The sequence below is a fragment of the Pezoporus occidentalis genome, unplaced genomic scaffold, assembly GCF_034315485.1.
Source record: "Pezoporus occidentalis ecotype Australia unplaced genomic scaffold, CSIRO_AGI_Poc_V1 ctg39, whole genome shotgun sequence".
Lineage (NCBI taxonomy): Eukaryota > Metazoa > Chordata > Aves > Psittaciformes > Psittacidae > Pezoporus > Pezoporus occidentalis.
In genome coordinates this window covers 3,371,286-3,395,881 of record NW_026915713.1, presented here as the reverse complement: position 1 = coordinate 3,395,881, position 24,596 = coordinate 3,371,286, and the positions used below count along the sequence as shown (strand labels likewise).

Genomic DNA, 24,596 nt, shown 5'->3' with positions numbered 1-24,596 from the left:
CCCACAATTCTGGCACTACAGTCAAGATTTCCAGTTTTTATATGTCCCCTCTCCAAGGAAGCTGAAGCTATAGGCCCAGCCATCTGTTGATCTTCCCAGTTAACAGCCTAGTTACTGCAGGATTCAAGAACTGCTGTGGTAGAACCAGTGTTCAGGGGTTTCATCCACCACCCCCACTTAACACACCCAGCACATATGCAACAGAAGGGACAAGTAGCAGGTGAAGTAGTTACAAGTGGTGTATGCTCATGTGTTCAGAGAGATGGCAGCAAAAGGGCCCACAGGGAGGAACTGCCTGAGAGCTTGGCACTGGGGTTTGATGTGACCTGTTGTAGTTTAAACCCAGCCAGAAAACTTGCTCAACTGACTTCCCCCCCTTCTTGCCCTACCCCTACTCCCGGAGGGACGGAGAGGAAAATCAAAAAGAATGCAGCTCCCCTGGGTTGAGATGGTAAGAACAGTTTAAACTAAGGTATAGCACAGATCAATACTGCTACCACCAATAATGATAAAGGAAATAACAAGGGAAGAGAATATATCACCTCACCACCAGCCAACCGATAACTCCCCCCCAGCCCGACCAGGCACTGACCGATACTTCCTCCAACCCTGCAGTCTCCCAGCCCTTCCGGCTAACTCCCAGTTACATCCTGGGCATGACGTGCTGTGGTGTGGAATACCTCTTTGGCTAGTTTGGGTCAGGTGTCCTGTCTCTGCTTCCTCCTGGCTTTCCCTCCTCCCTGGCAGAGCACGAGGCTCACAAAGTCCTTGGCCAAACCAAAACATCGCTATCAGCTCTGTTCCCGAGCCAAAAGTCAAAACACAGCACTGCACCAGCTACCAGGAAGGAGAAAAATGACTGCTACTGCTGAACCCAGGACACCTCCCCAAGAGCTTAGCAGTACCTGCCCTGTATGCAGGTGTATACTGCAGTGCTGCTGCTGTGACATCTGTGATGACAAGGGCCATAAAACACTCCCTGGGAACAGAAGATGAGAATACATCACAAAACCACACACAGTTCACATCCTGCAGTAATATGAGACATCAAGCCACTGGATATCTTCATCCAAATTTATTTATTAATAAGTTAACAACATATTCCAAATTATTACAAGCCTTTACTTAACCCTTCCATTACAATCTCAAGTTTGTCTGAGATTTCAGACTCCTGCTGTAACTGTCAGTGTTCAGGTGCAGAATTAAAAGCTTAGAGAATAATTGGCAACAGGGAGTATAACCACCACAGTAACATGATGCCTGCTGAAGGCCCTGGATCACCCCCAGCCAGGCTGCTCCAGCCTCAAGTTGCAGCAAGTAACAGAAATACTGAGAAATACTTCAGTTACAAAGCAGCAAGCACAAAAGCATTTAAGGTTTTGTAACCGCACAGGAACTATACGGTATTTTAATCAAATGGATTAATAGCTCATGCCTAGATCTAGACTCCCTATGCTCAAGTCCATCTCTGGCAACAAACAACAAGCAAAATACCTAATACATTAAAAGATTTCAAAATTCAGAGCTGCAAATACATGAAGAGACACTTACTGAAGCCTGAGTTAATATAAACCTCCTTCAGCTACTGCAATTTCAGCACCCCTTTTCCCCCGCTTCTTTTTTAGTTTAACCACAATACTCAAAAATGCCTCTAAAGGGCTCACACAGTTTTCACCACTCTGCTCCTTGCAAACTCTTGTGATTGTAGCTTAGCCAAGGAAGCGGCACACAAAACAGCAATAAATTACAGCACAGCTATCCCGTTTAAACTACTTTAAAAAATAGTAATAATACATAGATGCACGTTGTAAACAGATGCCTTAAAAATGAGCTTCTAAGCATGTGATACCAGGACCCTTCTCAACAGGGCATCTGCCCTCTGCTCTGCAAGGGCACACATCAGACCCAGCAGCACGCAGGAGGGGAGGACATCAGCTCCTCTGTAGCTTCAAGTGCAAGTTCCCTCATTTACCATCTCTGCTAAAGGTACTGCTGCCCTTGGGACAGACAAGGGTCAGGCTGCCAGTGCCAAAATGCTGCTGCAGGATGCCCACTAACCCCCCACATGCACCACTTTAACAATGCTTACTCAAGACTTGCTTTGGAATCAAGGCAACAGGGATAATCAAAGGCAGCCTCTCCTTTGCTGCCACAGCCTGATCTAAACACTGGTTTGTTAGCCTAATTAACAACACTTGCACTTTTTTTTCCTACAACTACTTAATGCAGTTGAGATGGACAAAAAAAACACCACCACCCTACTTTCAAAGGGTCTTGATCTTACATCTAATGCTCCCAAAGCACTTGATCTAGGAGTAATCCTATGAAAACCATTGTGACAGCAATTGTCACTGAGCTCAGCTAGAAAAAGTCATCTAGTGAAATGACAAAAAACGTGATTCAAGGTACTCATGCAGAATAAAGCAGGGTATCCTATATGGACAGCACGTGCGTGCACACACACATATTTACAACTGCACTACTATCTGGAATACTGTTTGTCTCAAAGACACTGTGAATAAAGCTAACAGAGTCTCCCCAGAGAGCAGCATGGCTTAGTCAAAGTCACGGTTTGTGAGGACCAGTGGAGCAACCAGGGTCCACACATACAGCACAATGCCGATCCAGCTGGAAGATATCTTCACCCAGACAGATGGCCATTTGCTGGTCATGGTTTCATAAGAAGAATCCGGACTGTGAAAGAAGGAAAAGAAAAGTGAACATCTACAATCTTTGTTTGAACAGACATGTAGTATACCACACTTCAGCTCTGTTTGCACAGTAGGTCATTTCCACTTAAGCTCCACACCTCCAAGGACACTTCTACCCTGGGGGTCAAGAATTTTCCTTAACAGCATCTTGTATGATTATTACTATTATTAGAAAAGCATGTTATCAAATGTAACTACCTGTACCAGTTGGTAAGTGTCATCATGATATACAGTGATGCCAGGAAAAGCATGAAATGAAAGAAGGAGTAACTGTAAGTAACTCCATCCCTCTCATTATCTATGGCTCTGTGAACATCTCCATCATCAAGGGAGCTGTCACTCCTGGGCATTCCATCCTCTATCAGTGTTGATTCATCGCTGGTCAGCATCAGCTTGTTCACTTGGCTGTTGTTGGATGTTCGGATGCTGCATTTGACACGAAAGGACACAGTACAGTTACCCAAATACAATTTAGTGTCTGGCAATGAGAAGTAATACAAGTTAACAGAAATTTTTATTTTTTTTGTTTTTTTAAAAAGCTTACCTTGAATAGAGAACACAGAGCAAAAACAAAACCAGTCCTACAATTCCTTGTGCATCCCACCACTGAACTACCTGACCTTCAGTTGGAATGGTGGTGCTATTGTAACCAATGATGCTCAGCAAACTTGGGTTACAGCGCCTGTCTGTGGGAGATACTACGTTAGGACTTCAGTACATTTCCACATCGAATGCATGGTAATAGAAAGGAACTGTGACAGTCTTGAGTTAAAAAATAACCTTTAAATCTGATTTTAACCTACTGAGTCTCTCTAAAGCAGGCAAATGAAAGTATGTGACATAAAAATCTGTCTCTCCAAGCAGATAAACGGATTTTAAACTTATAGAAGATATGCATCAACTGCATTACTGTTTCATCTCATAATTAGATACCACAACATAAAAACGCTCTGCATATTAAGCTTTACAAATTTTACCATTAGAAAACAAGTTTGACAACAATATACTCTGTAGATGGGGTACCAGAGTCATCTCAGAGTTGGAAAATAACGCTTCAAAGTCAGATTCATATTACCAACTGTTCCCAATCCACCGCCTCCACAGATAACATGGATGAAACAGCTGAGAACGGCAGACCATCCTATTTCTCCATAATTACTGCAGGAATTAGATATGACTCATATGTACTATTACACAGAAGCAGAGAAGATTGTCCATCATTAAAGACAAAAGGACTAGAGACCCAATTAAAAACACCAAAAATCAATATTTGACAGCTTATTTTAACGACCAGAATTTCTGCATTTTTTTTTAATCTGTTTTTTTTTTAGAGATGCTCTGCTGTTTTCAGATGCAAGCAGCACTGAAAACATTTATTAATACATTATTTAAAATCCTCTGTTTGGAAAAATATTATCAGTAGCATCTCAGTCACCAGAAAGAAACTTGAAACTGGGTGGGGAGATGAACCTTCCAGACACCTGGGAAGAGCTGTGGGAACTTGCAACATCTAACCTTTAGAATACTGCAGTCCTGCCAGTAAGAAATCAAAATTTTTCCATATGATAAACATAAGAGCAAGTGAAAAACACATTACTTTGGAAGAACTATTTCTTCAGTATGATTACAGAAAGTTGGGGAGGGGGAAGAGAACACTAAGTAATGACTCCTGCCTCTACCTTACACGCATGGTAGTAGCCCATTCAAATACTGCCCTGCAAAATGGTGAAAATACAATCTACTGCCAAACTGGTTATCCAAAAAAACATACACTGCTCCTATACTTACCTGGTTCATTGGTCATAGCTGACCAAGTCAAATACATGGTATAAACTGTGATTACAGAAGACTGAAGCAAACCAGATCTTGGCTGAGATTCCTACGCAAAGTAGTCATGGAACAGCAAAGTTAGGCAATTACAATTCTCAGGCACAATTATATATTTTATTATATATAATAGGTGCCTGGGACTAATAATAAGACCCCCACCCCCCCCCCAAAAAAAAAACGAAACAAACAAAAACCAACCCCCCCCCCAAAAACAAACAAACAAACAAACAAACCAAACAAAAAAAAAAACAAAAGGCAAAAAAATACCCCAAACAAATCTAGTAGATAAAAGAATTAAAACTATACCTGAATCTTCGGCAGAATTGACATGACAGAAGCACCAATACACAGCAGCATATTAACACTGATAAATGCCTTGTTTTCAGAACAGCCTTCCGGATGAGTGTAATAAACATAAAACAAGACAATAGCTACCAGAGACAGCAGGTAATTGACAGCTGTAGCTGACAGCAGTGCTGTGAAGAGACACAAAAAGAGTTAAGCTGCTTAATAATGGAAAGTATTAGAATTGAAGTAGTATTACATGACTCTCAGGTTTTGGATATGGCATACAATCACAATTAGACAGCAGCTCTGGGCACCGAAGCACAAAGGAAGTAAGTTTTCAATACTCTGATGTGTTAAAAAGAACGAACACAATAAATGGGAAGCCTGAAGCCATACTAGATTCTCTGGTGCTCAAAGAGCAACCAAGAGCAGCAAGTGTGAAGGAACAAAGTTCTACTACACACACTCTGGCTAAAAGCTTAAAAAAGAAACTGAAGAACTACTTCTCCAATAGAAAGAAAACCAAATGTTATTTCCAAATTCCATCTTGCTAAAAACATTAAACAGCAAAACAGCCACTGCACAAAGACAGGCCGTGCTGTCTTTTGAAATACCTAAATTATCACATCTGAAATGATTTATTAAAATTAACATGTATTTTCTTTACCATCTCAGCCTTTCACTCAGCATGTACATTTGAAGAATGTCCGACTGGCAGACAGAAAGTAAAAAACAATTATTTGAGATATTTATGCTCCACATGAAGCAGTAAGAGGCCAGTTTGGTTTTAATCAGTGCTAAGGTATAACAAAAGTTATGGCTGAAAAAAAGAAAAGACAAACCCCAAAACACCTACAAATGCCACTTCTTTGCTATCACGAACTGAAACTCTGCTCCCAGAAATTAGATCTTATTACTGATAGATTGTTGCCCCTCTCCCTTGCCCCCTTATTTAACTTGACATCAAAAGGACAGCACAACAGAGCTGAACTACACCATCTGAGAAAGTGATACTTATGCATGACGTAGCCCTTCTGCACTCTTGTAAAATGCACTGCTTGGTGAATAACTGATTTAATATAATGCACAACTAAATCTAAAACTTGCTTGTGGTCCAGTCCTTTACCTGCATACCAGCATCTTGAGTTCCCTTCCTCCATTTTTTCAACCCAAGATTCATTCCAGGAGTGGGCAAAGTCAATAAGCAAGACCAGTTGAATAAGAATAAAGCAGAATGCTCCAGCCATACCTACATAAAACCACACTAGAAGAGAAAGAAAACAAGAAGAACCACAGATATGTCTCTAAACAAATAAAAGTGCTATAGTTAAGACAGCTACAATTAAAGCTCTAAGACATCAGCATGCACTTAGTTTAACTTTAAACCCATTTATGATGGCACCATGATACAGCAAAAGAAAATATTCCCTTACCAGTTGTAAATGGTCCCTCGGGTATGAAGAAAGCTCCAACACTAATTGCAAGTGCTGTTGCAAATTTGAAGAACCAGAATCTAAAGTGAAATTAAAAAAAGTAAGGCCACTGCTGAAGTCTAATCTAATTCACCAGAACTTAAAAGTAACAAAATACACATCTTTAAGAATGAGTGAATTAAAGCCCCCAACTCTTAAGTCTTTTGAAGTAGGTTATAAATCTCTTCTTACCTGCCCAAGATTTTTGTTCTTATTATGCTTGAACTGTGCTAGACTGACATACAATTTGGCACATTTCCCAGGGATATCTCATTCGCGTATTACAAATTAAGCCAGGGTGAAGATAACTGAGAGGATTTATGTTTGGTTGGGCTTTTTTTTTTAAGAAGGTTTCTACCTAGCACAGTGACATCACTGAGCTGCCTGCATATCAGAAAAACAGGTTAAAAATCCCTACCTGTTTTTAATATCAAACCAAAAAGTCAGAAGATCTGTTCAGTTCCCACAATGACAGACAACATTATGCTGGAGTTCCCTACCAGTCTCAATTCACTTCCTACACGGAAGAGATGTACAAAACCCTGGATTCAGACTTTTTAGGCCTACACCTGCTGAGGTTTAACCACAGCAACAAAAGCAAAGGATTTATCTTTCACAGAATAGACGCAAACAAACTAAGTCCCCGTTCCAGGGCAGTAGCATTGAATTTTATTTTTTTCTAGTAAAGATAGAGTCTTGGACAAACAAAACAGATCAGATGTTTCCTAGAAAACAGACAAGGAAATATCTTCCACTAAAGATTTACTAAACTCTCCCCAAATACAGACAGTGTACAAATACACCCTGCATAGTAAACTTCTAATCAAAAAGTTACACCAACAAAACTACAAGAAGCTGAAGATGATTTTTTCTGATCACAGTGGCAGGCAGCTCCAGATATAGGCACAGTATCATCTACATGTACTTCAAAACTGAATATAACACAAAGACAAGTACCACACTCCACAATGGATGGTTTTCCAGTTTTCTATCCCTGCCCATCTTTCCTCATACTTTGAGCAAGGGGAATCTGTCCTTCCGGCTGTTACAATCAGGGGATGGTGACCAGAGAAACACATTCCAGTTGTGTGGAGAGGAACTATGTGAGATGACTGAGTGAAGAATGTAGGGGAAATGGACTAATTCACTGGGACACAGAGAAGTGACTAAACCCACTTTGAAGGCTGAATTAACAACATTCATGGTGTAGCATATGCCTCACTAAAATTAGGTTTTGAATCCATATATTTTTTTGAATTCTCATTCTCAACTGTAGAAATCGGAACATGTTCAACTTTGATTAAATCTAATCTCTAATTTCCAGACTTTTTAAAGTGATCTTAACACTCTACCCATATAATGTGTGACAGCTGAAAGCACTTCTCATCTGAACCACCACCTACATTCTGTATGAATTCTGTGCAAGCCAGCAACAACCCTGTGAATACATTATAACTGACTTTTTTCTATTAACCCAAGGCTGGAAACCATTTTGAGTACTGCCATTAAAGCCAAGGCAGCAAGCACTGGCACCAGACCACATAACTAGGCTTAACTTGCACATGAGTACGGAAAAGTTAGTACATATATATGGGAAAACCCAATATTCTGAACATTTCAAATCACTGGCAGAAAGATGACATCATGAAGTATTACAGAAGATACATACAATTTCAAAAATCAAAAGCCATGGTTTTCATCAAGCTACTGTATTGGAGCAACCAGTTATTACGGAAGTGTTGGAAGTAACATTATTAAGTATTGTACCAGTAACCAGTATTGTTTTTCCCTCTACCCTGGTGCTGACACTAGACTGGCTAAGAGTAAACTGCTACAGGTTGCATAAATAGTACCAACATTTGTACTGGATAGCACAACCCCAGACAAGGACATCAAAAAAATCCCAAACACTTAAGAAGCACTTTCAGGTTTAAAAAAACGAAACAAAACAAACAAAAAACCCACCCCAAAGTGTTGCTGTAGAATGTACCTGAACTATTTTCTTGCATGTACCAAGTATGCCCTTCTGAACAAAGCAGGGTGGAGGGAAAGGCTGATCTGAGTTACTGCTACTAATGCATCTTAATATTGTACCCAGCCTCTTTTTTAAGACCGAAACAAACAAAAGAAGCAAACAAAGCAATACTCTGCTCAGTCTTATTTTCCTTTCCCCTACAGCAATCATTTGAAGATTTTTCTCATTTCATGCTAGAAATGTTTAATCTTATTACACTGATTTTCATTTTTATGGCTTAGCTGTTCATAGCTTCCATTAAATATAATAATTTTGAAAAAGTAGTCTAAGCAATCACTGTGACCACCAAGACTAGGCACCATAAATAATTTTATACTTTTTAGTGCTATTCCCTATTACAGTTATTTACATCTCCTTGGTTCAAGAAGCTATGTTACACATAAGCTGAGCCTGGACAAAAACTACCACTTATGTCAATTCCACTCATCTTCCATCTGATAATTCTAACTATAATGCAATACAAAGAATAATTTCTGAGCTTCCCAGTAAATTTAATACATAACTCATACTTCTTTATGCAGAGGGAAGAATGAAGAAAAGATAACAGAGGGGGAAGAGATATGTTATATATCTACATAGAAACATACATAAATTGTTATAAGTTTCAAAATAAAACTGTTCAGAAAAGTGCAAGCCTTTACAAACATCAAAGTTAGGAGTGTAATTCCTCTTACAGATGGACAGATGAGGCTTTTTAATCTTTCAATTTGTTGAAAAAATCTCAGTGGAATGAAACTTAGTACCATCATTCATCTCTGAATTTTGTCATATCTGGACAAAAGCAGAACCTCTGATCTTGGAAAACCTCTGGACAGATTATCCATTGTCAAAATGGATCTTTTCCTCTTACAAAAATTAATCTGCCATGCCTAAGAACTTTGAGTGCCCTCTACTGCAACATCACTCCTCTAGCTACTATGCAACCCTGTTTGTGGAACAGTATATTTGACTAGTGTGCTTGGCCACAGACTTTATTTCCACAGTAGCTTTATCTCATATGCACATACTGCTCATGTCTGTATCTTACCCATTGTGCACCGCTGCTCTTGGGTCGTTGCTGCTCTTCACTTTGATCATCAATAAGGAGAAGAGGAGGAAGAACATGGCCATACCAAAGCACACACGGTACACAGCTTTGTAACCAACTAGTACATCACAATTCACATGGCCGTACACACCAGGAATAGTTGTTCCCATACCTCCATCACAAAATCCAGGAATCTGTGATAAATACAAGACACTTCAGTCATCTGCAAAAGGCCTCCTGCAAGTAAGTATGTATTAATGCTTTACTAATATACCATTAATGAGTATTTTAACGTTATGCAACTATCATCGTCAGAAAATATAATACTGAAGGGCTGTACTGTTATTTACAGTCTAACTAGAATATTAAAAACATTTAAGGAAAAAAAAAATCCCACATAGGCAAATTCTACACAAAACCAAGTCTAATTAACGGGGGGTGTGTGTGTTGGTATTAGCAATTTCAGAACTTCTCATGGAAATACAGTTTTCACTTGCTGATCTGAATCAGAAGATAAATAAAAGATCTGGAATTTAATAAATTTGATTTGACAGCTACAATCAGGTAGCTAGGAGAAGGCAGCCTGCTTACTTCTCTTTAAAACAGAAAGAGCCTCCCCGTCAAAAAAGCAACATCAATTAGAAGTATCTGTAACCTCCATACAAAACAGCTGAGAATATCCTTTCCAGTCACTACCAGGACATGAACAACATCTTTCTGAAGTCAAATCATACTCCAGAAGGATTTAATTTTCTTTCCTAGGCGACTAACATGGCTCTCACAGAAACTCTAATGTAATCACTACACCACACCAAAATAACCATTTACAGATTAATCATTTCAGGGGAAGAAAATCAAAAGCATGCCTAACAGAAGTTCATATCACCTACAAACAAAATAAAAACAGCAAATCAAACACTAACAGAAACAAAGCACATGAATTCCAAGCTCAGTGAACTTATATGCACTCCCATAACTCAAATTATCACTCAGTAATTTTACATGCACTATCATATCTGCATATAACTAATAAACTGTAAAATCCTATAAGCACTTCCTCATTTCCTTAGTGAAAAATATGCTACTATCGTTAATGAAAAGTATTTTTGTTATGCATTTGCACACTTTAAAACAGAATTTTAATCAGTATAGCAGAATGAAACTACTGTGGTTATTTTTTGATTTTATTAACAGCAACCAAAACCAATCAAGTGCCACAAATACAAGCATGTTGATAATGTATAATTTAAAACTCCATATACATAAACTACATTTTCTTGTTTGATACAAGATTTTGGTTTTTTTCTCCTCTGAGCTGTTAAGGAAGAGGTGCAACTTTATCTCTAAATAGTACTTCTCATCCATGCAGTGATGGTCCCATGAGTTCTTTGTTTATATGATCTACAATCAAATTAATGGTGACTGTGAAGCACAGGTGGCAGCTCAATGACCTATTTCCAAATAAAACTCACACTTTCAAGATGTCATTTACTACTATCTATGACATTTGTTCTACCACACATGTTAGCAAAGAAGCAACCTGACCTTCTTCAGCTGCTCTTCCATGCCTGGTATTAACATCACACAGGCAACGCTCACGCCGAGAAGTAAAAAGAATGCATATATGAGCCGAGTTATGGTGGAGTTGTTTCCGCTGGGGCAGCATCGGCAGAGCAGGCATGGCGCACTTCCACATAAACATGGTATCTGACAGAAACAGAACATACAACAAACTCTTTAAAAACGTTTGCACCACTAGATTTCAACATTTAATCAGGCTGTGCAGATCATCAGCAGTTATGATGGAAAATTACTCATCCTGTGCATTCCATCACTAGTGCAGGCTAAGTCACTGTAACACATTTACAGAGCCCCCTCACAATCTTGGCAGCACTTCCTAATGCACCACTGCACAGTGAAATTAGTGCTATGTCAAAAGTAATCATTTATCCATTCACAGGAAATAAAGACTGGATTCAGGCTCATTTGTTCTCTTGAATTTTATTTAATTTCAGCTAAATGAGATGCAAGGATTGCTTTTAGTTAACAATTCCATCCTCCCTTCCACAGCTGCAGAGATTAAACAAATACTCCAGAAAAAAAAAATATTTGAGCACAACTGCCACCTACAAACATGTCCAGTATCTGGCCAAGCTGGGCCACAATCCTCACTGGTGAGGATTCATAAACATCACCCTGACATAGATACCAGACAGCAGCAGAACCCAGCTTCTGCCCCAGCTCATCCACAGGACACCTCCACCATGTGACAAAAGCCATAGGTGCTAATCACAGCAGTGAAGACACCCAGTCAGTCACATCAAAACATGACTAGTTACACAGCCACATGACCAGTGCATGTCAATCATGCAGCATGACTGGCATGTGTCAGAACAAGTTCTTAAAGATTTAGTCATATGACAATTAAAAAGGCCAGTAGTGTGCCGCTACCAGGAAAGGCCCAGGGCTTACAGGAAGAGCAGACAAACTGCCACAACACTCCCAGCAGCCTCCGCAGAAGCCCTCAGGAAAAGGCACAGATGATGCGTTCTTACAGGTTCAACCAGACTCACACACTTGAGGTCTTTTAAATAATTTCCTTGCATTCTTTTTGTACTTGTGTTCCTCTCTGAGGATGGAGGAGCCAAGAATCTCCACTCGCTTTGCTACAGAATCATCTTTAAATAAGCAAACTTCAGTACTGAATTTGTCTTGCTAAAAAAGTGAAACTAGGCAGATTCTCATTATAACTATTTCAATATGTAAAAGATATTATGTTGACATTTTTTTACTTCCTCCTCCACTCAGTATCATTATAGCACAAAGAGTACGAGCATGCTGATTCCAGGAGAGGAATTTTACAATGCAACAACTTCCCCAAGGAGGTGGCAGAGTTCATGACAAGGTTTTCAAGATGAGATTGAACATGGTGCTTGCTCATCTTATCAAGGCTCCCTTTCCCACAGAAGGTTGGACCAGATGATCCTTTGAGGCTGTTCTGTAACTGCAAGCAACTACATTAGGGCACCTATGTTTAGTACGCAAGAAATGTATGGCAAATATTGGCTTAGGATGCATAAGGATTTTATAGTACTATATGTATTCCAACAGTTCCTCAACACACACAAATAACCCTTCTAGTGAAGAGTATTTCTATTCTCTATTCAAAAACTTACTTTCTTGAACGAATTCTTTCTACATTAATATTTTTAAAAATCCTGTTGAATAAAAGGCTGAGTTTGGTGGAGTAGAATATAACCTTTAGGGTCATCTGCTGCAGAAAACTTGGTGCAAGGACTCGCTGGTATACAAGCCACTTCTCTTCTGAATCCCAGTTGTAAACTGTTTGTTAAGTGTTTAAATAATTCAAGCAACTTCCTCCCAAATGCACACAGAGGAATGTGTGTTTTGAGAGACATGGGAGGTTTGCAGTGGATGAAATAAAGATGACTGTCTCCACCTCACTGGGTGACAACATGCCTTGAACGAGGCAATACAACTCATGTAAGTGTCTGAGCTCCAACAACAGCTTCCAAAACATTTTGCCACCAAGAAGCTTATCCTTACAAGCTGAGACCATGCACATCAACAAGAGACACCTACTGATTACTGATACTATTTATACAAGTTGGCCACTTCTACAAGGAAACATGGTATAGTCCAAGTCCCTCTTTCTTTAGGCAAGAAAGAACAAAATACATACCATTCCAATCAAATGTCATCATACTACTGGCAAAACCACTTCTAACAGACTTCCAAAAGAACAGAAAGCAAAGAACATTCAGCACATAGAAGCGAGTTTATCAGCAGAGAGGACAAGGACAGTTTGTGCTGCTTTCTTCCTGAATTCCATACCTCCTACCAAGAATCCTGCAGTACAAAAAGTAAGATACTACCACAGAAATCAAAGCTTAACTCCCCAGGTGAGACTGAGCTTAGTCACAAATGCGCACAAAGAGTTACCCTGCAATTAGTTTTGAGATTGTTTTGTAAGGAAGCTCAGACAACAGTTACTAAGTCACAACCACCATCCAGTAACATTTGTACCTACCAACTCATTTTTCCCCAAAACGCACAGGGATACAAGGAGCTCAGTGGTGCTTGCTAGGGCAGAAATAATAAAAAATGACCCACACACCTATTCTGGGAGCAGCCAGCTGGGCAGACAAGTTAATTCATGCCTGCTAAACTAGTCACTTCATTCTCTCTGGGAATTGCAGGAGGAACATATAACAAGATGAATACTGTAGAAAAAGAGAAATGCCAACAAAACCACTAAAAATCAAGTGTTACTGCCCCGAGGTACACAGAACAGGGTTTTAGTATCAAATATAATCTTCTTACTGGGGTAATGACTACATGATTATAAACTGAATTAAGGATTCACAAAAACACTAAGCCCTCCCCCGCTGAGCCTAGTCAGGTTTTAGCTACATCATCCCTACAATGTGCTTAAAAGAACCAATTTAGTCAAGATCTTTGCTTTGCTAAAGAATATTAAAGTGAGTAGAACAGCAGCTGAGCTATTCCAGAGAACAGAGCAAGAGAGGAACGACCCAGCAGCGTGAAAATGGCACTGTCTGACCAATCAGGATCAATGTCAAGACTTCTAGTGAGATGACAGTGCTCTTAAGGCCTTTCCCCCATCCCACTACCCATCTCTGGTATGCTCATATGTGCTCTTAAAAGCACTGAACTGAAGCACTGCCTGCTCAGCACAGAGCAGGGCAGAGCTATAACCAGCACTAACACCACACCAAAAAAAAAAAAAAATCCCAGAATAAAGGGTATGAGGCCAGATGACAAGGTCAGGTACTCAGAGCAGCTCTGCATGCCACAACACGTGGCCTTGCAAAAGCTACACAGCTGAAGAAAGAGCAACAGCAGCATCTTCTCAGACAAAAGCAGAGCAGTTCTACTGGCCATGGACAGTCCACACTAGCACAACCTCTGCTCCTTCTAGTTCCCCCGCTGCCTCACCCTCACAATTTGCTTTGCTTTCTGCATCCCAAATGGCACTTTACTGACATAGCCTTAGAGACCAGTGCAGACAGACTTCTGTAAAAACTATCATACACAAGGTTTTTATGTACTGCTTAGCTGTGGTATTAAGTGTGGAAAGAAACCCCAATTTGCTTGGGCATTTTAAAAGAAGGTATTACCCACTGTAAATCTTGACTTAATCGAGATTACATACTCATGTAAATCATTCTGGCTAAAAGACTACTACATGTATTTCTCTGTACAGAAGCAAACACTCAAAACTAAGAGCAAGTAAACAGAGATTCTTCATGCAACTACAAACACCAGCCAGTTATCAGAAATGGCCATTTATGCACTTGAAAATGCAGCGTGTATTAACTCAAGTATGTGAATTAAAACCTACAGTCATACTGTCACTTTGTATTTGACAATAATTAAAAATGCTAACGTTAACTATATTCAGCTAGTAATTAAAAGTCTAACTGGCTAATCCATTAAGTAGCATTTTAAATGTTAATTAAAGCAAAATGAACACTGACAGTACTTCCTTAATGGGATATTATCAGTGTTCTAGTCACTTATTACATGCATATCAGCCAGGAAGCTTAGCTCATACAAATTTACCCATCACTTAACAGAATTCAGACAGGAGACTAAGGAGTTAAGTATCATCTCTGTAATTAAATATCACTCTATACTACAGGAACCAAAATCCATATATTTTGGCAGCACAAATACTGAGGTTTGAATCAGTATGAGGCTTTGTTAGACCAGCATGTAGGAACTGTTTGAATACGCATAATTTCATTTAATCCAGGTATAGTACAATATTTTTGATTTGGTAAATTCAGGTTTTCACAATTGCACTGACATTTCTAAGACAGAACTCTGAAGATTCATAATCCACCTGACTGCATCTACACAGGCACTAGAGTTGGAATGACCTGTCATCACTTAAGGATCAGATAGCAACGCCTCAAATGAGGACTGCTATGCAGGATCTCTTTCAACTTCTGTGCTGTTCTGCACAGTGCAAACAATTTAAAACCACATCGAACTACTGTTTCCCATTAAGAAAAATCACCTGACGATGCTCAGCATGGTGGCGACACATTAGCACAGACTACTGAGCACTGCGAAAATGATGGCTCAGTAAGACAAAGATACTATGAAGGGTGGAGCTGCTCAAGACAAAGCCGTAAAAAAGAGGCATTAAATGCAATCACTAGGATCAGGGAAACATACACGGTTTATTTTTCCGTAAAGAAACACCGAATTCCTAAGCATTTAATTAGATTTTGACTCCTTTATACGTTTGGTGCGAGGGAGCTCAGTGGACAGTGACACCTCCCACACCGTTACGCGAATCAAGCAGCGACCAGCAGCGCTGCAGGCCGGCCTGTCTGGTGAAGTACAAAGCTCCTCACTCGGCTTCGGCGGATCCCTGAAAAAGCCCAGCGGGGGAGGGAACCACCGCGATCTTGTCAGTCCGTCCGTCCCCGTTCCCCCCCCCCCCCCACCACCTTCTTTGGGCCCGCCTCCCCCAGCCTGCGCTGAACGAGCCCTGTCCCAGCGGAGCGGCTGCCTCACGGGGCGGGAAGGGGGAGAGCGCCCACGGCCCACGCTGGAGGAGGCGGGAAGGCAGCGCCACAGACGCGCCCGCCCCTGGAAGACAAAGGCCCGGTGAGGCTACGGGGGAGGCACGGGACGAGGAGGGGGAGGAGGGGGAGAAGGAGCAGCACCGGCCGCCTGCCTGGGGCCTGCGATGGGCACGGAGATGCAGGGAACCGCCGCACCGCCCGCCAGCCCCCGCCTTACCCAGCTCGCCATGGAGCAGAGGCCCAGGACGCCGCCCATGGTGGCGGCGAGCTCCGGCGCCTCAAAGATGGAAGCGCGACGGCAACTATCTCTCGACAAGGTTGTTTACCGCTCCCAGAAGCGCTTCCTGCTGCGCTGACGCAGCGCCAACGTCACTTCCGGAGGAGGAAGGGAGGTGGCGATGGTGGGGCGGGGCCTGAGCTGCTCCGCGGGGTCGCGCAGCCGGAGCGCCCCCAACAGGCGGGCACAAGGCTCCGTGCCCTCGTTGCGCTTGGGTTACCGGTCATGGGGATGAGGTGGTTGTGCCGCTCCCGTGCTTTCCACGAGTACCCAAAGCCGGCGCTTCCCGGCACCTCCCGAAATCGGCTGATGGGCTGGAGATGGGTGAGGGGCTGAGTGGTGCTAGCGGGCATTACGGACTGCATCCCATATAAAATGTATAAAACCATGCAGGACTGCCATGGTGGTGCTAAATAGAAGGTGAACACAGTCCAAAACAGAAAATAGTCAAAAAAAAAAAAAAAAAAGTATACCTAAAAAATCTTTAAAAAAACATCAGTAATCATGGAACAGAAAATGTACACTTTACATAATTATATATTTTATATGTTTATATTATAGACATAGTGATACCAAGGATACTGGCTCAGCTGAAAAACAAAACCATTTCATATGTCAAATGTGTTTTAAAACCCCAAAAGCAAGCACCTGAGAAAGATAAATAATTGAGGTTTTAAATAAAATACTTAGAAGTGTGAGGCAGAACATTTCATATGGAGTTTTATAGTACCATTTTACAAATTAAGAAACATCTTTGACTCACAAGTTTCTCTCCTTGCTAACATATGCAGTGATTGCAGTACTACATACTGAGCTGCTGCTCAGATTGGACTTCTCTATGAATATAGATAAATCTATCATTTATAATTGATTTTAAGGGCAATCCTCTTTCCAAAATCAAACATGAAAAAAAAAGGCTAAGAAGGTACTTTTGGAGGCTGAAGGTTTAAGGCTTAGACTATTATCTAGTGATAAAAAAGGGAATGGGAATAATTAACAAGAGAGCAATAGTTATTAGCTTGAAAGGTAGGTGCACAGAATTAGTGGTCACTGAATGCTGAACTGAAATAAAAAGTCAGTGTGCCTGTCCTTACCAAACATTAAGAAAGCTTTGGAAAGTTCCTATAAAAACATTGCTGAAATGGAAGTCCTCAAGCATGGGAGGTGGGATCAACTGTTGCTTAGGGTGCACCTGCTTCTTGGATAAATAGTCTACTCACCACTGGCCCTGGCTATTGCTGATAAGCACCTCTTTGTCCTGCACCAAGACTGCAGGCTAGCTATGATCAGAGTATGACACCTGAGCCTAAGCCTGAGCCATCTTCTCTTACAAGATTCACTCTAGTGTAATGGGACCTTCCACCCTGTCAGGCAGGATAAGAGAGGTGGATTTGCACCTGTGGCAAGGAGGAGAAAAGACAGGGAGAGGAAGGCAGTGGGTGCTACTCTGTCCTGCGCTGCAAGGCTGGGTTTGGCAGTGAGCAAGAATTTAAACCTTCTCTACGTGTCCTGTGTCTCCTTAGGAGGACAATGGGAGGGCAGGGGTGGGAGAAAATGTTGGAGTCCCTTTAGTTTGGCCAGTAGATCCACAATAGTAGTTCTTAATGATCACTTTTGTTTGTACACTAAGTTAAGCTAATAATGGGTGTTGTGTTCATCTTCTACATAGCACCACCTGATAGCCAGAAGGTCCTGGAGGCTCAACGTCAGCTCACAGCTAACACCGTGACTTGCTTTGTGTGATGAATTCATAGTCTCTCAAAACAGGAGTCTGTTGCCTCTCATTTTGAAGCCCTTTATCTTTTCTAAATACAGGTTTTCATTAGCTACTGATCTGCTCTGCTTCTGTATTCCCACAATCATCAGTGTGCTCTTTTTCCTTACAAGAGCTTCTGATAGCCAAGGCAGACTATTTCTGTCCAGACCAACCTGATCTCTTTTCTTTCCAAATATCAAATCACATCGCTGTTCTCTGATATTTCTTTATTTCTGTTGTCTTATTTGGAGCATTTACTGTGGAAAGATACTGAATCATCACATACACTTCACTGAACCAAGTCCTCCTCCTTCATCACACATCTTTTCTAAGAAATTGTAAGAGAGAAAAGATCTGCTACAGGAATCTTGTTTCTGGAATTCTGTTTCACTTTCAACTCACACAGCTTGCTCAACAGTTTTAAATCATATTGTGAAATCTCAGTTTTGTAGAAACTAGCAGTTTCTCAATGTTGTTCTTTGAGAATATGGAAGTCTGTTTCGGCTGTTCTTATGCTGCTATGGAAATGGTTAGGACTTTGCTTACCTTCAGCTATGATGGTACATACTTCACTGTGCACCAGAGTTTCTTTTAGCTAGATGCTGTAAGTCCCCTTGCCACTTGAAAAGCCTCTTGCAACATTGCTAGGTTTGGATGCTTTATTTTCACTGTGGTACTTCAGTTTTATTCAGTTTGAAGGGGCGGGGAGGAATCCTTCATACCCAGAGATGTGTCTCGGACGGCTTCCCCAGTGTGATCTCCTGCTTCCCTGTAAGCCTCTTGAGTTTGTATGGATATGAGAAGCAGAGCTGTCCATTTTTTGGGTAGCATTCTGAATTTTCATTTTTAGAAAATAACAGGGCTCAAAAAACTGAAGTAACTTTTTGTTTTTCACATCTTGTTTATGTTAGAGAGCTTTTTACTAAAAGCTATCTTTCTGTCAAATGCTTATTGGAAAATGAGGATTTTTCCAGACTGGAGACCACTGTCAGTTCCATGGTCTGCACAAGAAACTTCCAACAGCCTCTGCAGCGAACACTGGATCTGCAAAGCCCAGATATACATCATGGGGGATTCCACACCATTCAGCCAACACGGCTATACTCAAACCTCCATCAGAAAAGCCCTGGTGACCATTTTGTCTCCTTAAGTTGTTTCCACTGAGAGGAAGGGTGAGCTAGGCAGAACAAGATACACCAAACAGGCTTATGCTTTAGGTAAGGCTTTTCTGAATCCACACTTTTCTGTTAGTGATTCAACACTCTGGTAAACAGCGTCAGAGAGAGAATCCTGGAAATTGCTTTGGACAGGAGGTGGACGAGTTGCCTGGTGCCTGCCTCACCCTGAGGGAGCCTGCCCTTTGTGCTGTGAATTCCTGTCCTCAGTAACTGAGTTACCATTCATTGCGTTTGCTTTTTGAAGGAACAAACAAGTAGGAGGCTGGAAGCACAATGCAAATACTGCACTGCCTGGCATACACAGAATAAACCCTGCAGCTTGCAGGAGACACCAGGTATTCATACAGTGACCATGTGCGTAATGTGTGCACCATAAGCCCAGCAGTTCTGCATATAGCCAGGCAGTGCCCATGTACGTGTTAAGAGCGTGCACCGTGTAAGCAGGAGTTAAAACATTTTGGGAAAAGTGTTGACCCTGACGTGTTTTCTGCCCATCTCCAGTTGTTCAGATGCCATGAGCACGTTTCTTTGGGACCTAGGGCTCTGCTTCATGAAGCACTCAGCACTACGGTACAACAGCATCAGACCTTTCACCATGGATAGACTACAAATCTCAGACAAATACATCTCCAGGCCTTCCCAGACAAGACTTTCCAAGCACACAAACACAGATGAGAACATGTGTAAGGGAAAAAAAGGACAAATAAAAGGTGGCTGTAACGGGGCCTCTCATCTTTGTGCTACAATGCCAAAATCATGCCAAGTATTATCATGAAATTCGAAGGAAACAAAATGTTCAGCCTTCAAAACTGAGGAAGGCTTTTGTTCTGTCTACATGGATGTGGAGCTGTATCTGAAAATCATCTCCTCCAGAGGGCAGTGCAACTTAAAGAATGGAAATGTCTCGCTGCTGGTGTATAAATGGAAATCGGCAATTTGAAGATGTATTTTTATCTCAACAATGTTAACAGAAAAATAGTCTACAGAGATGTATTTTCTGGAATAATTCTGTGTACACAGTATGACTCTATTTCACTTGCTTTAAGCCATATATAAGTGAAGTCTACAAAAATCTCCTTGTTTCTCCCTTGATCCTCTAAATGAAAAGTAATATAGAAATAATGTCTGTGATAAAAGATTATAGTATCCATGGTTATATCTCTATTGTGAGAGAAAAGTGGAGCACAAAATACTAAAATTCTTGTTTCTGATGGATTGTGCAAAGACTCAGAGATAGCTGAAATTAAATGGAATTCAGAAGCCATCTTTTTTAAGAACTGACCTAGATGTAAATCTAATACTGAGTCTAATAAATAGATAGGACTATAGAATAAATGTTTATATTTATCTTAGTCTTACAAGGTGGCTTTTTTTTTATTCCAACAATACCCATTTATGTAGATCAAAATCAAGTGATGCAATGGATTTAAATGGTAAAGCATTAATATGTATGTTTATAAAATTATATTTTGTCATCTCAAAAAATTACATTACTGAGTAGAAATTGATTAACAATGTACATTTTTCTTTTTTATAAATATATATGGATTTAATTTTTTTTTTTTTTTACATAAGTGTGCATAATCTGGAACTGGTTTATACAGGCACAGTTGTGAAGCAAAGAACAAAATTAATCATCAGATTGTACATATTTCTGTCGCTCCATTCATGACATCAGAAGATTAGATACAGATTGTTATTAACATTCCTGTTAAGCCCCATCACAATCATTGCAAGTGAGAGAGAAAAACTAATTTCTACTTCTGTTACTGTTATTGTTTGCTTGGAAAGATGCTCATCAAGCATAAATTAACAAGACGGTTCCACATCACTACGTAATGCTCTGTGTTCTTAACAGGAAAAGACACAAATACTTGTAATAAGATCAACTCCCTTCAATTTGTGTAGCAGAGTATGGTTCAGTGTTTCTAAATAACTGGCATTTTGGAGACTGCTGCTAGCGTTATAGCAGTGTGAGTTGGGTACCATTAAAACACAATACTGACAACTTTCAGTCTATTTCCGTCTTATCAAGTGGTCCATCCATGAGAAGCTTTGTGTTTGTATTATTTGTCCTGGGGATAAGTCTAAAGAAACTTGTGGAATACACCAATTAATTATTCTACACCCCCACCCCCAATTCCCTCCCCCTTTTTTTCATCAGACAGTGAGATTTAGGTTAGATATAAGGAAGAAATTCTTTGCTGTGAGGATGGTGAGGCCCTGGCACAGGTTGCCCAGAGAAGCTGTGGCTGCCCCATCCCTGGCAGGGTTCAAGGCCAGGCTGGATGGGGCTTTGAACAACCTGGGCTAAGGTGTCCCTGCCCATGGCAGGGGGATTAGAAGTAAATGATCTTTAAGGTACTTTCCAACCCAGACCATTCTGTGACTCTATGATCTTAGAAGACCGTCTATGTTCTTCAAAATCATTCTGTCTTGTGTATTGGAGGCCTCATTCGGGTGTCCAAAAGGACCTGAGGGGACACAGCTGGCAATGCACTAGGTGACCTCCAGCCTCAAGAATCAGTGAGCAGAGACCTGGTGGCAGTGGCTTTGCTGAAGGCAGCTTTCAGCACAGGTTCACAGAGGCTTGTGCTCAGGGTTCCCTGGGTACACACTGTCGGTCTGTGACTGCCACCCTGTTCCCCTGCCCATGAAAAGACACTGATCAACAGCCTCACACGAAGAGAGAGAAAATGCTGTGAAAGCTGCCCCTGCACATCTTTCATGCATGTTCAGGGTTAAATGGTAACCTGCCTCTCTTCACTAGATTATTTTGGTGGGTTTTTTTGCAGACAGGCGTGGTTTCTTTGGCTTTTACTCTGTGCAGATTTAAGAAAAACTAGTTTAGAACGGAAAGCTATGCTATCACCATCTCATTATGTATGTATAATTTAACCTCACAGATACAGACACACAGTATTTGTTCTTTCTCATTTTTCATGTAGATCTGTATATATAGATAAATATGTGTGTGTAATTATGTATCTGCATGTTGCACACTGATGTACATATATGTGTACACAAACATGCATACATGGGTACATGTGCGAATTAATGTTACTTGAAAGGAACTGTCATGGATCTTTATGCTGTACCAGCACTTCAGTGAATCTCTTGGCACTTCCCTCTTCATTTCAACATTGTAGATACACAACATTTGTTTTTTTCTTGTTTATTTTCATTAATAATGGCTAATTTGGAGCCAAATCCTTTCCTGAATTTTTATAAATGCCTCTTAACTTCCGTGAAATCTACCTCTGGGCCAGAACCTTAAGTAGCACAGCATCACCTCTCTCCACTGAATTTGCTGGAGGTATATGTGCCCCAACATTAACTAAAAAGACAATGATTTTTATAGGTATGGAGTAGGCAGCGCATATAATTATACGAATTGTAATATTTTTGCTAATTCCACCTCTTTTGACAAATACATATACCTACTGTCTAATCTAAAAAAAATAGACTGAGAAATGTAGATATTTTTATCTGAGGATTAATAGGCAAGTTTTAGATGAGACACTAATTCTAAATGGCCTCAGAGTTTTGTGCCTCATAGTTATAGCGTTGATTAGAAGAAGATAGTGGTCTAGACAGTATCTCCTCAATCTCTGCTGGATAGCACCATCTGGAGCTAGTTGATTATTGAAATAAGGTTTTTTTTAATAACCATTAAAATACATACACGTAGACAAAAATGAAAGCCTACAGAAAGCTAGTAAATTTTGTGGGGTTTTTTGTTGGGCTTGTTGGGGTGTTTTTTCTTGTATCTGTAGGGATGTTATTTGTCTGTATTATTAATGACCTTCCTTTTCAAAGGCAAAGAGAACATATTTCCCTCAATTATGAGTTTTGGCTAAGCATAAAGGTTGCCAGTCAGGAGTGGCAATACAGGGGTTCTAATCTTAAAATGTAATCATGAGGAAGTAAGGCTGTAGGATTTTAGTATTTGCACCATTAAAATATCTTTTGAAGCAACAAGAAAGCAACAGCTAGGGACCATTTTGCTGTTAGGACTGGTATTTTGGGCACTGTGGCTAATTTCAAAGAAATTAATAACATTGGTGGAATCAGATGCCATTCACTGGCTATTTTAAGCAAATTAAAATATGAAATTGCTGAACCACTAGATGTTATTTAACTGGCTCTGGCAGTTGTCCCAGAAGACAGGGGGCAACAGATGCGAATCCATTTTTCCCAATGGCTCCAGAGGCACCTGCACAGCTTAGCTTCCCGGGAACACATGCTTCACAAATGTAATACCTTTCTTTTAAAAAGTCAGTGAGCATATGAATAAGGGTCATTTAGCTTCTGCAGTGTACCTGGATTTCTAAGAACCCCTACACAAGGCCCTCAGTAACAGCTTTCAAAGCAACTAATCAGTCATGAAATGACAAAAGAGGCTTCCTTTCTGATTAATGGCTATTAGGAAGATCCATCAAGGGCTATTAAACATAATTGTCCAGTTGCAACCTCTATTCAGGAAATCCTTAAAATGGTAATTGCTGGAACCGGGATGGCAAAGCTACCACCACCTGCTTGTCCTTCACTTGCACCCTTTCCTGAAGCATTTGCTCTTGGCCTCTGCCAGGGAAGTAATGCTGGGAAAGAAGGCTTTTACCCTGACCTAGTTTTTACCTGACCCTTTCTAATATTCTTAGCTAAGTGTCGTATTATGCACTGAATAATAACAGTTATCTATGTTTTCCTCTTTTTAATGCTAAAAGGACTCTTTCTTACATAACCTATTTTGTTTAAAAATAGAGCAATAATTTCCACATCAATAGCTTCTTCTATGGAGGACAGCAAACTTTCAAAATTTGAGCCATTGTCCATTTTTTTAATTGCTGTAATTTTAATTACAGTGTAGCAGGCAATGCAGAAATCTGTCATTCCTCTTGTTTTTAGAAGACTTTGGAGAAAGGAACAAGGTTCCTGCAGTTTGATTAGTCGTAATGGGAGATAGCCTCTGCAGAGACTTCGGAGACCAGCAGGAACATGAGCTGGACACAAGCTGGCCATAATCCTTCAACCTGAGAGCTGCATTTGTGCTGGGAAATCAAAGATGAAATTTGCATGTGTGTGCTTTAGTAACTCGTACAGCCACAAGCAGTGAAGTACTGAACATGAGGGAAGTTTGGACTACAACATGAACTCTGCATCTGTATAAGCTCACATGAGACAGAGCAACACTATTCAAGTCAACTTTTGTAAATGTAAGCATTCTCCCTCACTACAACTTCTTTCCCAGCATGAACATATATATATTAGTGGCAGTTTCAGGTGCAGAAGCAGGCAGCGCTGTCCCTCAAACAAAGCTGTTAGGAGAAAAGATTTATGTCTGTGTACTAAATGGGCAAATTGCTCTCTCAGTCTGTTAAGCTGTTGATATGATCTCTTGGCAAGCTAGAATGGCTCGTTGCTATTTTCTGGAGTGG

The 24,596-nt window shown here is 40.6% G+C and overlaps 1 protein-coding gene across 1 annotated transcript; it reads right to left on the bottom strand.

Annotated features, from left to right (window-relative positions):
- Positions 1 to 1,060: 1,060 nt before the first annotated feature.
- Positions 1,061 to 16,299, bottom strand: SERINC1 (serine incorporator 1). The gene is made up of 10 exons (XM_062632407.1): positions 16,165 to 16,299; positions 10,909 to 11,070; positions 9,364 to 9,557; positions 6,263 to 6,342; positions 5,956 to 6,093; positions 4,848 to 5,017; positions 4,500 to 4,590; positions 3,256 to 3,397; positions 2,910 to 3,137; positions 1,061 to 2,694 (listed from the first exon to the last, which is right to left on the bottom strand). Exons 1-10 carry the CDS (start codon positions 16,201 to 16,203, stop codon positions 2,556 to 2,558), a joined length of 1,383 nt encoding a protein of 460 aa, XP_062488391.1. The 5' UTR covers positions 16,204 to 16,299; the 3' UTR covers positions 1,061 to 2,555.
- Between the last annotated feature and the right edge of the window lie 8,297 nt (positions 16,300 to 24,596).

What these genes read in the sequence shown, in the direction of transcription:
- SERINC1 (XM_062632407.1), bottom strand. Translation starts at nt 16,203, where the DNA reads ATGGGCGGCGTCCTGGGCCTCTGCTCCATGGCGAGCTGG. An exon ending in TGGAAGAGCAGCTGAAGAAG is followed by an intron (nt 9,558 to 10,908) that starts GTCAGGTTGCTT and finishes TATTTATCACAG; the next exon opens with ATTCCTGGATTTTGTGATGG. An exon ending in CAATTCTGCCGAAGATTCAG is followed by an intron (nt 4,591 to 4,847) that starts GTATAGTTTTAA and finishes TACTTTGCGTAG; the next exon opens with GAATCTCAGCCAAGATCTGG.